At 39.0% G+C, this 14071-nt stretch overlaps 1 protein-coding gene across 2 annotated transcripts in view; it reads right to left on the bottom strand.

The window, feature by feature from the left end:
* Positions 1-14071, bottom strand: part of LOC107732247 (inactive tyrosine-protein kinase 7-like) — a 54684-nt gene that overhangs the window by 25677 nt on the left and 14936 nt on the right. For both annotated transcript variants that reach the window (XM_016543527.1, XM_016543526.1), the window contains exons 2-3: positions 5723-6019; positions 1248-1350 (exon numbers count right to left, since the gene is read on the bottom strand). In XM_016543527.1, coding sequence (XP_016399013.1) covers positions 1248-1350; positions 5723-6019 — 400 coding nt within the window. The remainder of the gene's footprint in view (positions 1-1247; positions 1351-5722; positions 6020-14071) is intronic.

Consider the following 14071-nt stretch of genomic DNA (forward strand, 5'->3'; position numbering starts at 1 on the left):
GACACTGAAGACTGGAGTAATGATGCTGAAAATTCAGCTTTGATCACAGCAATACAGTAGCCTTTTATGTTAAAACATTCAAATAGATAATTTAATTTGACAATATTTCACAATATTACAGTGTTTACTGTATTTAAAAATAAATAAATAAATGTAGCCTTGGTGAGCATAAGAGACTTTCCAAAATTTTCTCATATTGATATCGCCTGAACAGTGTAAAATATCGTGATATGAATTTTAGCTCATATCGCCCACCCCTATCTTCAGCGCTCTTCTTCAGGAGCATTTGAGTGTGCGGATAAAAACTAGAGTAGCGCACCATCTGCTGTTAAAATCTCAGCTCAGAATCGATTCCAGAGAGAATCGCGATGCATCAGGAAGATCTCAGAATCAATTCTGCATCGATGTATCATCGCAGCCCTACTAAACGTGCTTACAAAATGTTCAAATGGACAATTTACCTTCAAATTCTGCCTCATTTAATAGGACACGTTATTCAGGTAGCTGGATATAAGTTACACACCTCTTAAGCCAAGGGTGTCCAAACCTGTCCCTGGAGGGCCAATGTCCTGCAGAATTTAGCTGCAACCTGCCCCAACACACCAGCCTGCAAGTTTCTAGTAATCTGGAAGACCTTGATTAGCTTATTCAGATGTGTTTAATTAGGATTGGAGCTAAACTCTGCATGATAGTGACCAGTCAGTAGCAGAAATGGACACCATGTGCATTAAACAGAAAGTATAATTCCTTTGTCTGCATTTTGCTCTGGCTCATGGACAGTGCGTGTGACGTAGTTTCATTTTTCAGCATAGTCCACTGATGTTCTTGCACATAGTCCACAAACATGCTTGTCCACAGACAAAAGAAAAAAGGTCCATTAGGTGTCCATCTAGACAAGGATTAGGCAAACCTGTTTCTAGAGGGCCGCACAAACCTGAACAAGCTAATTCAGGTCTACAGATTTTCTAGAAACTTCCAGAAGTGTGCTGGAGCTGGTTGGAGCTAAACTCTGCAGGATGTTGGCCCTCCAGGAGCAGGATTGGACGCCCCTAATCTAGAGTATACTATATTGTGCTAGATGTTGCAGAGTGCTGAAAATTAAGAATAACTGGACCTTTACAAGAACGCAAGGAGTACTTGCTCTGCATTACGAACTGCATGTGAAATTGAGCTGGTGTAGCTAAATGCGCTCGCATCCACAGCATGTTTCTGATCGAAGGCTAGGAATCAGACATGCAGTTCCTCACCGTGGGTGTCCGTCTATGTTGCATCGTAGCACTACTTGCGTGGAGCTCTGAATCTCTGCCTCTGTTTCTGGACTCTTCAGACTCACCGGGCCACTTTCCAACCCTGTAAGACAAGACACGTTAAAGACTAACAGCTTGATGATCAGGAGATGGCTAAAACCCTTGCCGAAACTCTCGGCGCTCATTATCAAAAACAAACTCCCCCATTCACACCATCTGGTCATGCTTTGCGCCCGCCGCAAAAACAGGCCTCTCCATTCAGTTGACCTTACTTGTTATCTGACACAAGCAGCCGGACGCTGCATTTCAACCAATTAATCTTGGCATTGGGCATAAAGGGGCGCTTTGTCTGGCTTCCACTTGCTGGCCCAAAATAACCTTCTCTCACGCGGGCGTTGTTTAGCTTGCTGCAGTCGCAAAGGGGGTGAAGTGGGATGGCTAGGAAGGGCCAATGGTTCACATGTGTTTTTACAAGCACTTGCAAGAGGCAGCAAACACAGGGAGTTTGACTAACTTGTTAACGGGTTAGTTCACCCAAAAATGAAAATTAGCCGGTGATTTACTCACCCTCGAGGCATTCTAGGTGTATATGACTTTCTTCTTTCAGAAGAATCCAATCGGAGTTATATAAAAAATTGTCCTGGCTATTCCAAGCTTTATCATTGCAGTAGGCGGGTGTTTCTGGTTAACAGTCCAAATCACGTGAAATAAAGCGCGCACATCCATCATAAAATGTGCCTCACACGGCTCCGGGGGGTGAATAAAGGCCTCCTGTAGTGAATCCATGCGTTTTTGTAAGATAAATATCCATATTTCAAACGTAATAAACACTTTTCTCTCACTTCTGCTGACTGTCATAAGCGGAAGCAGTTCCGGCGGATGACGCAAGACATCGGCGTTCCGTGATTAGTGAGGAACGCGGAGAGAGAACAAAACAAAACGCCGGTCATGAATTAGAAGCACAAACTGAGGATTTGTAAAGAAAAACGTCAGAGGACTTCGATATAAGCCAAGAGGAGACTGGTTTTCCTTTGCTAAAGTAAGGAAACTTTGCTTCTTTTGCTCCTGTAAACAAACTCACGAAACTAGCATATCTCAGAGGCGCGTGCGTTGCGCATACGTCCTACGATATTTAAAGGTATTTTTACGATATTAAGTTATTTTTCTTACAAAAACGCATGGATTCGCTACAGGAGGCATTTATTCACCCACGGAGCCATGTAAGGCACGTTTTATTATGGATGCGCGTGCTTTATTTGACGACTTTTGGACTGTTGAACAGAAACACCCACCGCAATGATAAAGCTTGGAAGAGCAAGGATCATTTTTAGTATAACTCCGATTGGATTCGTCTGAAAGAAGAAAGTCATATACACCTAGTTTGCCTCGAGGGTGAGTAAATCACAGGCTAATTTCATTTTTGGGTGAACTAACCCTTTAAGAAGGGATATATTGAGTGTTACATAATCAAGGTTGTAGACTGTGATCTGCTATGTTACCATGTCCAGAGCAGGACTGCCAGGAGAATTCAGCCTGAGCTATGTGAGAAGGAGCTGAGTCAGGAGTTCTGGCCAAGAGAAGAGCCTGTGGAGTTGGAATGTCTCTGCCACATAAAGCACAAACACAAACTGCCACAGATCTGCTAACTCTGCTCATGGGCCAACTCCTCTCCATGTACAGACTCTGACCTAAGTATGCAGCAATGTGAGGAACTGAACCTGACAAACAACACAGACACCGGGAGAAACACAACTGTGAAACAGGGAAATAAATGTCTTCTCTTTTCCATAACCGAAAAGGAGAAGGAAGGTAATGTGTGTTGATAAAGATTAAATTGTACAGATTTAGCAAACGGATCCTTCGAAGAATGCATACATACACATTCATCATATTTGCATACTAGCAGTAGCATTTAATTCATGCTGATTTGATAAAATTACACAAAAGAAGATATTTTGAACAATGTTGCTAACCGAACAGTTGATGGTAGCCATTGACTTCCATAATATTATTTCTAATCTATACTATGGAAGTCAATGGCTACTATCATTCTTCAAAATAACGAAAGTCATACAGGTTTGGAACAACATGAGGGTGACTTAACGATCACAGAATTTTCATTTTTGGGTGAACTATCTCTTTAAGCAGCACAATTATTTTCAACATTGATAATAATAAGAACAAGACTCGAGTTGAATGCTGGGAGCCGTTTGAGGAGCACTTGTCACATGGATTTAAGTGACCCCAACAGCAGAGCACTGAGAGACAACGAAGCCTCAAAGACAAGGGTGGGCAGGAATGTCCTGAATAGAAGGTTACATAAAAACCCTCAGCATGATGCTTTTTTCCAGGCCGCAGCACTAAAGGACAAGACTGCAGAGTTTAGCAGGAGTCGTTCTATTTCAGCTCTTCCTAAAGCACAAATTTTCATAGCGCTTTCATGAGGAACAGTTAACAAAGGGCCAATTCATGTATGTTCACGTTAGGAAATCATCATGCAACAATTCATTCTAGAGTGCATTCAATGCATTTATTAATTTATCTTAGGCTTTTTCAGTATACATCTAAAACCCATGATGACCTTGGTGCTTTTACCACCAATGCTTAACTAGCAATGGGAACTAGTCACCAAGTGCAATAGATGCAGCTGAAGAAGTACAGCTCATTTTCTGTTATTACAGAGAGTTTTGGAAATTAAACTGGTTAATGTTATCATCAAGTGATATTCTGGTGGTGACTGTCTAAAATTGATTATATTCTCATAAACAATGCATTAATGGGGGCGTAAAGGAGTTCGTAGGGTTCTGACTCATTTCACATGCCAACCAACAATAGACAATGCATATTAAACTTAATTTTTTGTCTACTACAGCCAAAGAGGAAATGCACTGTATAAAAAATAAAAAATAACAACAGTTTTTAAGGGTCATGTGAAAAAAGTCAAGCGAGCAACTGGAGGTCAAAAAGACAGGGTCGTGACACTAAAGTAATGACCTGACCCAAATATTAACCCGGCTTCCAGATGTGAAGAGGCCTCTGGATTACAGCACCACTGTACTACAATAAACATGCTCTATTTTTAATGAGCATTCCTAAAATCAACACTGCTGTGCTTTCATCCCCGCAACCTCTCTGATGCTCTCCCTCAGTTTATTAAGAATATAAAATATTAAAATACTCAATACAAAAAAAAAAAAAAACGAATTCTGATTAAGAAAAAATCTGTTTGTAAGACATCTCATTTATCATTCTTTTCTTATTTTACTCCTTTATATATGATCGTTATGTTTTAATGGATAAGGATTTGTAAAAATTGTTTTACAGAGGTAGTCAAGGAAATACTGAAATAAAGAAAACGGATTCATTATGATTCATAACTTAATTTTTTTTTGTTCTCCATTTCAATGACGTAAAAAATGTCCAGTTCTGGAAATAACTTATGTTTGTTCTGGGCTACGTCTAATTGTATCTAGGAGTAGCAACATTTGGATTTTTTTTAAAATCTAATCATAAAAATGGTATTTAAACTATAATGTTTCTAAGCTCCTGTATCTCTAAAAAAAGTGTAGCGCCTTCAGCATGTATTTGGAGACTCACAGTTATTGCACAACTGAAATATTAACTCTATGGATGGAGGATGCACACATTTTTTGAGGTCATGATGTGAAGTTAACAGTGTTGTGACATGAATTCGGTCTCGTCCCGTGCAACAAAGTCTCTGATTTCAAAAGTATATTTGGAATAAAAAAAATAAATTAGCTTTTAATTTTGCATGCATCAATGTCCACAAAAAGCACCAGTCACGACGTGATCCTCCACACTGATATGAGAGAATTTAACTCTTTAAATGCAACAATGTAGCTATTGTGGCCGTTGCATTCTTGTTAACCTTCCAATTTCTGTGGCTGTCGGCGTTCTGTGCAAGTTGCAAACTTCATTTCGCGGTCAAATTTATTGGCGACATCACGATATCTAACACATTCAAAACTCAGACACATCCCGGGACAAACTATTGCAAGTTTAATCGGCCTAGCTAAGTCGTTTAAAATTACAATAAATAAAATATGGATATAAAATGATCAAAATGTCGTTGTCTACTGTACCATTTTGATCCGGGGTCTCTAGCATCGAAGGAGTCCGCGAATAACTCCATTTGCGCAGGACTTCCGCTCGCCATGTTATAGTACGTTGGATTTTCACATTTCTTCAGTTTTCCTTCCCCTCACTGTTTTTTTCTGCCGTGCTAGCAGCATTCAGACAGACAAAAATGCAGAGGCTGCTTTTGCAGTAGGAATTGGTGATTGGAGCTCGGGATCATATGGGCTTTTGTCAGAAGTTTTAAAGGGCCATTGCACTGGATAATTTTTTTCCTGTCCGAGCTGTAGTCTACATCTAGGGTGAGTAAATCACAGGCTAATTTTCATTTTTGGGTGAACTAACCCTTTAAGAAGGGATATATTGAGTGTTACACTCACATTTGATATTGAAGGAGGCCTCGCCGGTGTGGGATTCTTCACCAGTGCTGTTCTTTGAGGCAAAGCACTGGAAGTTTCCCGAGTCGAGCGTCCTGTCAATAGCAGTGAATTTCAGGTTGCCCCCTTCCAGAAATCGTCTCTCCGAATTGGTGACCGTCTCTCCGTTGTGGTTCCAGGAGTAGACGACACCTCGAGGGTCGTTTACTTCGCAGCGCAGCATGGCACTGCGCCCATGCAAGGCATCCTGGGATTTTGGCTCCTTGGTGAAAGAGAACGAGGCGGCTTGCACCAGGATCACTATCGGGAGAAGAAAACAAAGCACAGGCATGAAGAAAGATAACCTAAAGAACTAATCTAGCAGATCAGTGCCAGCGCTTACAGGTCCAGACGGACAATTTGTGATGTTGATTAGCAAGATGCTGAAACGCAGGTGAAGGAATGTAGCTTTGAGAAAAAGCAGAACACCCCCTCACGCCTCCCTCAGACTCTCAGTTCATTCTTTGTTTTCATCCAGCTGGAACTTCAAGGCCAGACGCCCAGGTGTGCTTTAGACAGACAGGCCCAGCTGGGCTAGACGAGACAAGACCTTTCAATGCTGACCAGTCTCTCTGACCCTAACGATAACCTTAAGCATTATGTATTTGAGTAAAACCATTGGCCCTGGGCTCATTTCAGATCAAAGTGTGGCTATGGTGTGTAATAAGCGCCTAAATTGTATACTACTGAAATGCAGAGTTTACTGAAGGAAAGCATGCGAGGCAAGTGTTTGAATACCTGTATGAACATGCACCATGAACCCCAAAGTGTGGGCTTTCACATTTAACATTACCTTAATTCATTTGGACAACATTATTTCACTTCAAAATACATGCAAGTATTCTATTTTTACTGCGTGAAGAAAACATGCTAGGCTAGAGTGGATTGCTAGGATGGTTCCAGGGTGGTTAATGAGTTTTTTAGTAGTAAGTTCATATGTGCTTGCTATGGTACTCTAAATGATTGCTAGATCAATTCCATGATGATGTGGATAGTTGCCAGGATGTTGCTATTGGGTGGCTAATGTTTTAGTGGGGGATTTTTTTTAAGGAAAATGTTCTCAGATATTTTTGACATATTGCCCAGGCCTATCACAAACAAATAAACCTTCAAAAATAATTGACTACATTGAGGCTGATCAATTGCAGGACAAGAAATAAAACAGTATGAAGCATTTTGTAGCCAAACAACTTACTACAGAATCACTTAACAAAGATGGCAGTTCAAAGGCACAAGTGCATTGAGTGCATAGCTAATATAACCTGAAGGATACTCAGTTCCTGGGTTATTTCGAATCGGACACCACCGAAAATTGACTGGGAGTCAGTTGTGAACTCAGTAACGACTCTGAATGATTCAGTGAATGATTCAGAGTCTGAACTAAACCGATAATTCGTTAGAAACTGCGAGTCTGTTTTGTGAAATTTTTGATTGACTCGTTAAAAACAAGTTACACTTTATTTTAAGGTGTCCTTGTTACAATGTTATTATACATTTAAGTACTGAGTAATATTAATTAACTACATGTACTTACTATTTGGTTAGGGTTAAGGTTATTCATGCATAAATTATGCATAATTTATTGTTATTATAATAGTAAGTACATGTAACGTGTAACAAAGACACCTTAAAATAAAGTATTACCAGAAAAATATATAGTGCATAAAGAGTTATTTGTTGATGAATCTGGTCAGCTACCAATGTCTTGTTTTTGCACTTTACATGAAAGCCAAAGAGCTCTCTAGCAATATCAGCCTAGGATGACCATTCTCAATCACGGTCTACAGCCTTTTCTATATAATGGAAATGTGTTTGAAGGCAACTGCTGCACACAAGATGGAGATTACGCCCTCTATTTTATGCTCAAAACAGAAGGAAGCAATAGGGAATTTTGACAGAGAATATATTGATTCCTCAACTTTCATTCATTTTTTTGGCTTGCAATATTTCGAAATTCGCTATATAGCCCCTTCCCTAGTTAGGACTTTAAATCCCTAATCGGACTATGAGCAATAGTAAAGTTCACGCTTGCTGGCTGACAAAAGCTGATACACCAGTAATGATCTTTAAACACAACTGATGGTTTCATATCACTCCTGTAAAAACAGCATTCTTCCAACGTGCCAACTTTTACTTCTAGACAAAAAAAAGAGCGCGGCCCTGTGAATGACAGGCGTCTCCAGGGTCTAATCTCTGGCGCCTCTGCCCATTTTCTACCCCGCAGAGCGAAGCTCTGAAGACGCCCCATTCAGACAGACAGACAGTAGTCAGTCCCGCTCCAGCGAGCACAGCTCGTGCTGGGAGAAGACCAGCATGCACTGGGAATGGGAAATGAAGCCCGGATCCCCTGTGGAGCGGAGTACAACATATTCAATAAACAGCTGCGATGAGTGACTGAAGTTTGGACCATACAGAGATATTTCATGAGTGTAGCTGATGTTTGAGGGGGTGAAGGAAGGTTGCACCTGTCAGGAGCTAGATAACCTCTCTTTAATTCCCTCTGACATAACGTCACATCAGCCTATGAAACCCTGTTTCTGCATGTCTATCATCTGCACCTGCACCTGTGTCAGTAGGTTATACTTGAGACCAAGTAGGCCATACTTCATTTAATTATTACAATATTCAAAATGTTGCTAAATTTTATATCATCAGCATACTCTGTGTCTTGCCACCACCTTAGCTTCCTTACCCATCAGCAGAGCTGGGTAGTAACTGATAACGTGTACTAAAGCAATAAGCCCCGTGAAGCCGTGGTTTACAGTGAATTTATAACAGCTAAGGGTGTAACAACGCCCCTTAGCTGTTATAAATTCACTGTAAACCACGGCTTCACGGGGCTTATTGCTTTAGTACAGAGTTATTTGTTGATGAATCTGGTCAGCTACCAATGTCTTGTTTTTGCACTTTACATGAAAGCCAAAGAGCTCTCTAGCAATATCAGCCTAGGATGACCATTCTCAATCACGGTCTACAGCCTTTTCTATATAATGGAAATGTGTTTGAAGGCAACTGCTGCACACAAGATGGAGATTACGCCCTCTATTTTATGCTCAAAACAGAAGGAAGCAATAGGGAATTTTGACAGAGAATATATTGATTCCTCAACTTTCATTCATTTTTTTGGCTTGCAATATTTCGAAATTCGCTATATAGCCCCTTCCCTAGTTAGGACTTTAAATCCCTAATCGGACTATGAGCAATAGTAAAGTTCACGCTTGCTGGCTGACAAAAGCTGATACACCAGTAATGATCTTTAAACACAACTGATGGTTTCATATCACTCCTGTAAAAACAGCATTCTTCCAACGTGCCAACTTTTACTTCTAGACAAAAAAAAGAGCGCGGCCCTGTGAATGACAGGCGTCTCCAGGGTCTAATCTCTGGCGCCTCTGCCCATTTTCTACCCCGCAGAGCGAAGCTCTGAAGACGCCCCATTCAGACAGACAGACAGTAGTCAGTCCCGCTCCAGCGAGCACAGCTCGTGCTGGGAGAAGACCAGCATGCACTGGGAATGGGAAATGAAGCCCGGATCCCCTGTGGAGCGGAGTACAACATATTCAATAAACAGCTGTGATGAGTGACTGAAGTTTGGACCATACAGAGATATTTCATGAGTGTAGCTGATGTTTGAGGGGGTGAAGGAAGGTTGCACCTGTCAGGAGCTAAATAACCTCTCTTTAATTCCCTCTGACATAACGTCACATCAGCCTATGAAACCCTGTTTCTGCATGTCTATCATCTGCACCTGCACCTGTGTCAGTAGGTTATACTTGAGACCAAGTAGGCCATACTTCATTTAATTATTACAATATTCAAAATGTTGCTAAATTTTATATCATCAGCATACTCTGTGTCTTGCCACCACCTTAGCTTCCTTACCCATCAGCAGAGCTGGGTAGTAACTGATAACGTGTACTAAAGCAATAAGCCCCGTGAAGCCGTGGTTTACAGTGAATTTATAACAGCTAAGGGTGTAACAACGCCCCTTAGCTGTTATAAATTCACTGTAAACCACGGCTTCACGGGAAAGTGTAATGATATTAATAAAAACAGTATTCTTCCACCAAACAATGTAGTTCCTCAGAAACAGTTGTGGTTCCAACAAAGTGGTTGCCGAGCAACACACAGAAGTAAACAAAGGTGTGTGTTTGTAGAGTAATTTACAACAGCTTCGAACGCGGCTCAGCCAATCAGAATCAAGGACCGAAACTCTCCGTTTTATAATCTGGATTACATAATCCTAAAATGAAGTACTTGTAATTAGATTAAATTACATTTAAAAATACTTGTAATCAGACTACAGTTACTTTTTTATTGATTACATAATTGCATATTCACACAATAGCAATAAATTATTTTAAATGGCTCTTTTTCAACTTTTAAAATGTCCTTTCTAAAATAGATTATCGTTTATGTTTATATTATTACTCAGAAAGTCTTTCAGTTTTTTGGATGTTCACACACAAAAAGTAATGTGGCTATAATTACACAGAAAATTGAGAGGCCACACAGCATTTGACCACTGGATGTACAAAATAATTTCAGTTTTAAGAAGTGTTTTCTCAACATTTGCATCAACTACTCACGAGCACATTAATTTTTATTTGGATGATCAGGTCAGCACTGGGTTATATGCATTACTACGCCTTTGAAAGAACTCACAAATTCATGTTATTTCTTGTTTACATGTAGTTCAGGGATTCCCAAACTTTTTGTTTCAGCCAGTCTTCTGGGATTTTAAGGTAAAAAGTTAATTATTTAGTAACACTTTTGCATGTTCATGGTGCTCTTAATGGTCACATGACATGCAGGTAAACAAATAGTTCATCTTTTTTTCACTTTGATTGAGTGTTTGATTTTGGTTGAGTTATTGAACCCCAGTTTTTAATGCACTTCATGTTGTCAATAACAAAGAACGTAACGTTCTTTTTCTTTGTATTTTTAATCGATATGGTACAAGATTATCCTATTTAAATCAATGTGATTAACTAGTTAGGTCAAAAAGTAGTCTGATTATATTACCTCAAATGTGTCATGTAATGGATTACGTTACTAACTACAGTTTTTGTCATGTAATTTGGAATCAGAACCGAACTACAATTTGTAAGTAATCTAACCAGCACAACATTACAAGCAAGCTATCTGTAGTCTTTACCAACGACAAAGAAATCTTCGGACTACTTTTGTGTTTTCTTATGCGGTTATGATTACGCCTGCAAAGAATGCGCTCCCACAGAACTCTTGACAAAAGCTAATATCACCAAATGCTCTACGTAAACCAGCCCCGCCCGTATCATGGTTTTTCCTCACGCAGACAGCAGTCATTACGTCTGTATTCAGAGGCCTATGGAAAGCAGAATCATGTCTGTACATGCAAGTCTCCAGGATACAAGATCTTTATCCATGAACCTGACACTGTGAGATCTCTATTGTCCTCAAACAGCAAAGTCTGTCATCATCTTCAGACCTTATTCATAATGGCTAAAGTTTGCAAGCATTTTGGAGAACTACCATACTATACAGCATTAAAGGGATATCCTGAATTCAATCAAGTTAATCTCTATGGACAGCATTCATAACATTCTTTAACATACATGATTTCATCTTTTCCTTCAGTTACAACTGAAGTCTATGGGGCAAGTGTCCCTGAGGATTTAAAAGCTTTCATTGAAGTAGCGACATTATTTTTTCCTTTAAAAAAAACTATTATTCTCTTTGTTTGCCTTTTGTTTACACGTCGTGTATAAGGCTATGCTTATTATTGTAATGAACTGCGTTTTAACTAGTGCGGTCAAACGATTAATCGCGATTAATCGCATCCAAAATAAAAGTTTTTGTGTACATCATATATATGTGTGTGTGTACATTTATTATGTTTATATAAATACACAAACATGCATGTATATATTTAGATAGAAATGAGATCGTGTGGTTGTCTGAATCGAGATCGCCATCTTTTAACGATTAATCGTGCAGCTCTAATGTGTGCATTTATATATATATACATAATAAATATACAGTACACACACATATATTATATACACAAAACCTTTTATTTTGGATGCGATTAATCGCGATTAATCGTTTGACAGCACTCGTTTTAACATTCATACCAATGCAACTTCTCACCCTAGCTATGCTACTTTAAATACATTTATAAACGCAATTGTCGTTTGCTTTTACAAACTGCGGGCCAAAGCGAAGTACAGCCGGGCAATGATATGTTCCTCCATCCGTAGCGGGTCAGTCCTGCCACAAACCCTCACCAATACACAGAAACACAAACCACTAACACAACAACACAAATACACAGATGTATATCTCTCCTTAAGCACACTGTCCCATCTAAGGCTTGGTCAGAGAAACAATCTCTCCGCGGCTCTGTGTGACCAGAAGACCTCCCATATCACTGTAAGGCAAAATTAACTCGCCACTCAACACCGACCACACAGCTGCACTGACGATCACTACACAATCCCACTGACCGTGACCGACCACAATCAAAAGCTTTAAATAACGCAGGAAAAGAAACTCCAAAGGCAGATTACGGGAAAGCGCTGGGTTAAAACGATGGAAAAATACACTATATCTACGGTTCAAACCACAATAGACTCACATTGTGACTACACCTGGGTTATTATAATGAAATAAAATGAAAGCCATGAAAAACCCTATCATTTAAAAAAAAATACCTGAAATAAATTAAATTTAAAAAAAAAACACTTTTAATTTCAGTTAGATGCCAGGGTGCCATTTCTTATTTTCATTTAGTCTAAGATGTATGAAAATAAAACGAAAACTGAAACAAAACATATATATATAGTTAACTATATGAACGGTTAAAAATATATAAACTATATAAACTGTTCAAAATTACAAAAACATAACATTTCTAAAACTTTAACTACAATTACATTTTTATACTTTATATATTTAAATAACTTCTGAACATTTAATCAAATTTAGCTTATGATAACTAGTGTACTGTAAAATAAAAAAAAAAGAATCATTTGTTATCATTATTATTATATTATTACATCCAGGTTGATTAGGCCCCAAAAATGTTAGCCTGAATATCTAAGCAAAAATATATTAATCATAGTATAAAAAATAATATATATGACACAATAATTGCAATATAATTTTTTGGCCAAATCAGGCAGCCCTAGTGTATATTCGTAAAACCATTCTTACATAAATATTTGCCTTGAACTGAGCTTTATGCCATTTTAGTTTACACTCTTAAAAATAAAGGTGCTTTCTTCACAGAGATGCCATAGAAGAACCATTTTTGGTTCCACAAAGAACCATTCAGTCAAAGGTTCTTTAAAGAACCATCTCTTTCTTACCTTTTTATCATCGGAAGAACCTTCTTTTGCCACAAAGAACCTTTTGTGAAACAGAAAGGTTCTTCAGATGTTAAAGATTCTTTATGGAACCATTTAGACAAAAAAGGTTCTTCTATGACATATGGCATCGTGAAGTACCTTTATTTTTAAGAGTGTATTGCAATATTTCTAAAAAAAAAAAATGTTTACTTTATTTACATTTTACCGTTACTCAAGCACAAATTTAGCTCAAGTTTATGCAAATTAGCAGTGACATGAGGTGTAAACCACTAACAGAAGTGGAAAGAAGAAAGAAAGAAGAAGAAGAAAATTTTAAAAAGTTGCAGAACATAGTTTTTGACATTATATCAGAATAAGAACTAACATCAAAAGTACTTTGTACTGGTAATAGGCATCAATGTATGTTCAAATGAGACTAGCTAGGGTGTTCAGTGTTTAAAATACATCCATTTATCCATGCTGTGCTTGTTCGCGGAGTTATTCAAGTTCTCAAAAGCCAAAAAGCCAATATCCACATGACTTTCATTGGCCCTGATGAGAGCTGGATGCTTTGGGGCCGGAGCGCTAACCTGGCTGAAGCTGCTCTCCACTTCCTGGATTCCTGTGGAGGAATTTGAGTTTTTGGGGACAAAGCTGCCATTCATGGCCTCTCTACAACTAACAAGCCAGCAGAGAACCAGGAGAGGAACCTGATTGGCTGAAGAACATATAAACTTTATGTACATACATACTAGGCTTGCTCACAAAACCTCTCCAAAGAGCACGGGTTGTGCTCCAAACTGGCCTCTTTCTACACGCACACCTCAAGATACTGGATGGACCAAAACATTCGGCTGCAACAGTCTGAATGACGGTTTCTGACATTGCTTTGTAGATATAAAACACAGGCTACCTTCAGAAACAAAATCTCAACAAATGTCAGTCTTCCTTGCAAGCACAAAGAGTGCTTTATTACTACAAA

The sequence above is a fragment of the Sinocyclocheilus rhinocerous genome, unplaced genomic scaffold (genome assembly GCF_001515625.1).
Source record: "Sinocyclocheilus rhinocerous isolate Xijiao unplaced genomic scaffold, SAMN03320098_v1.1 scaffold909, whole genome shotgun sequence".
Lineage (NCBI taxonomy): Eukaryota > Metazoa > Chordata > Actinopteri > Cypriniformes > Cyprinidae > Sinocyclocheilus > Sinocyclocheilus rhinocerous.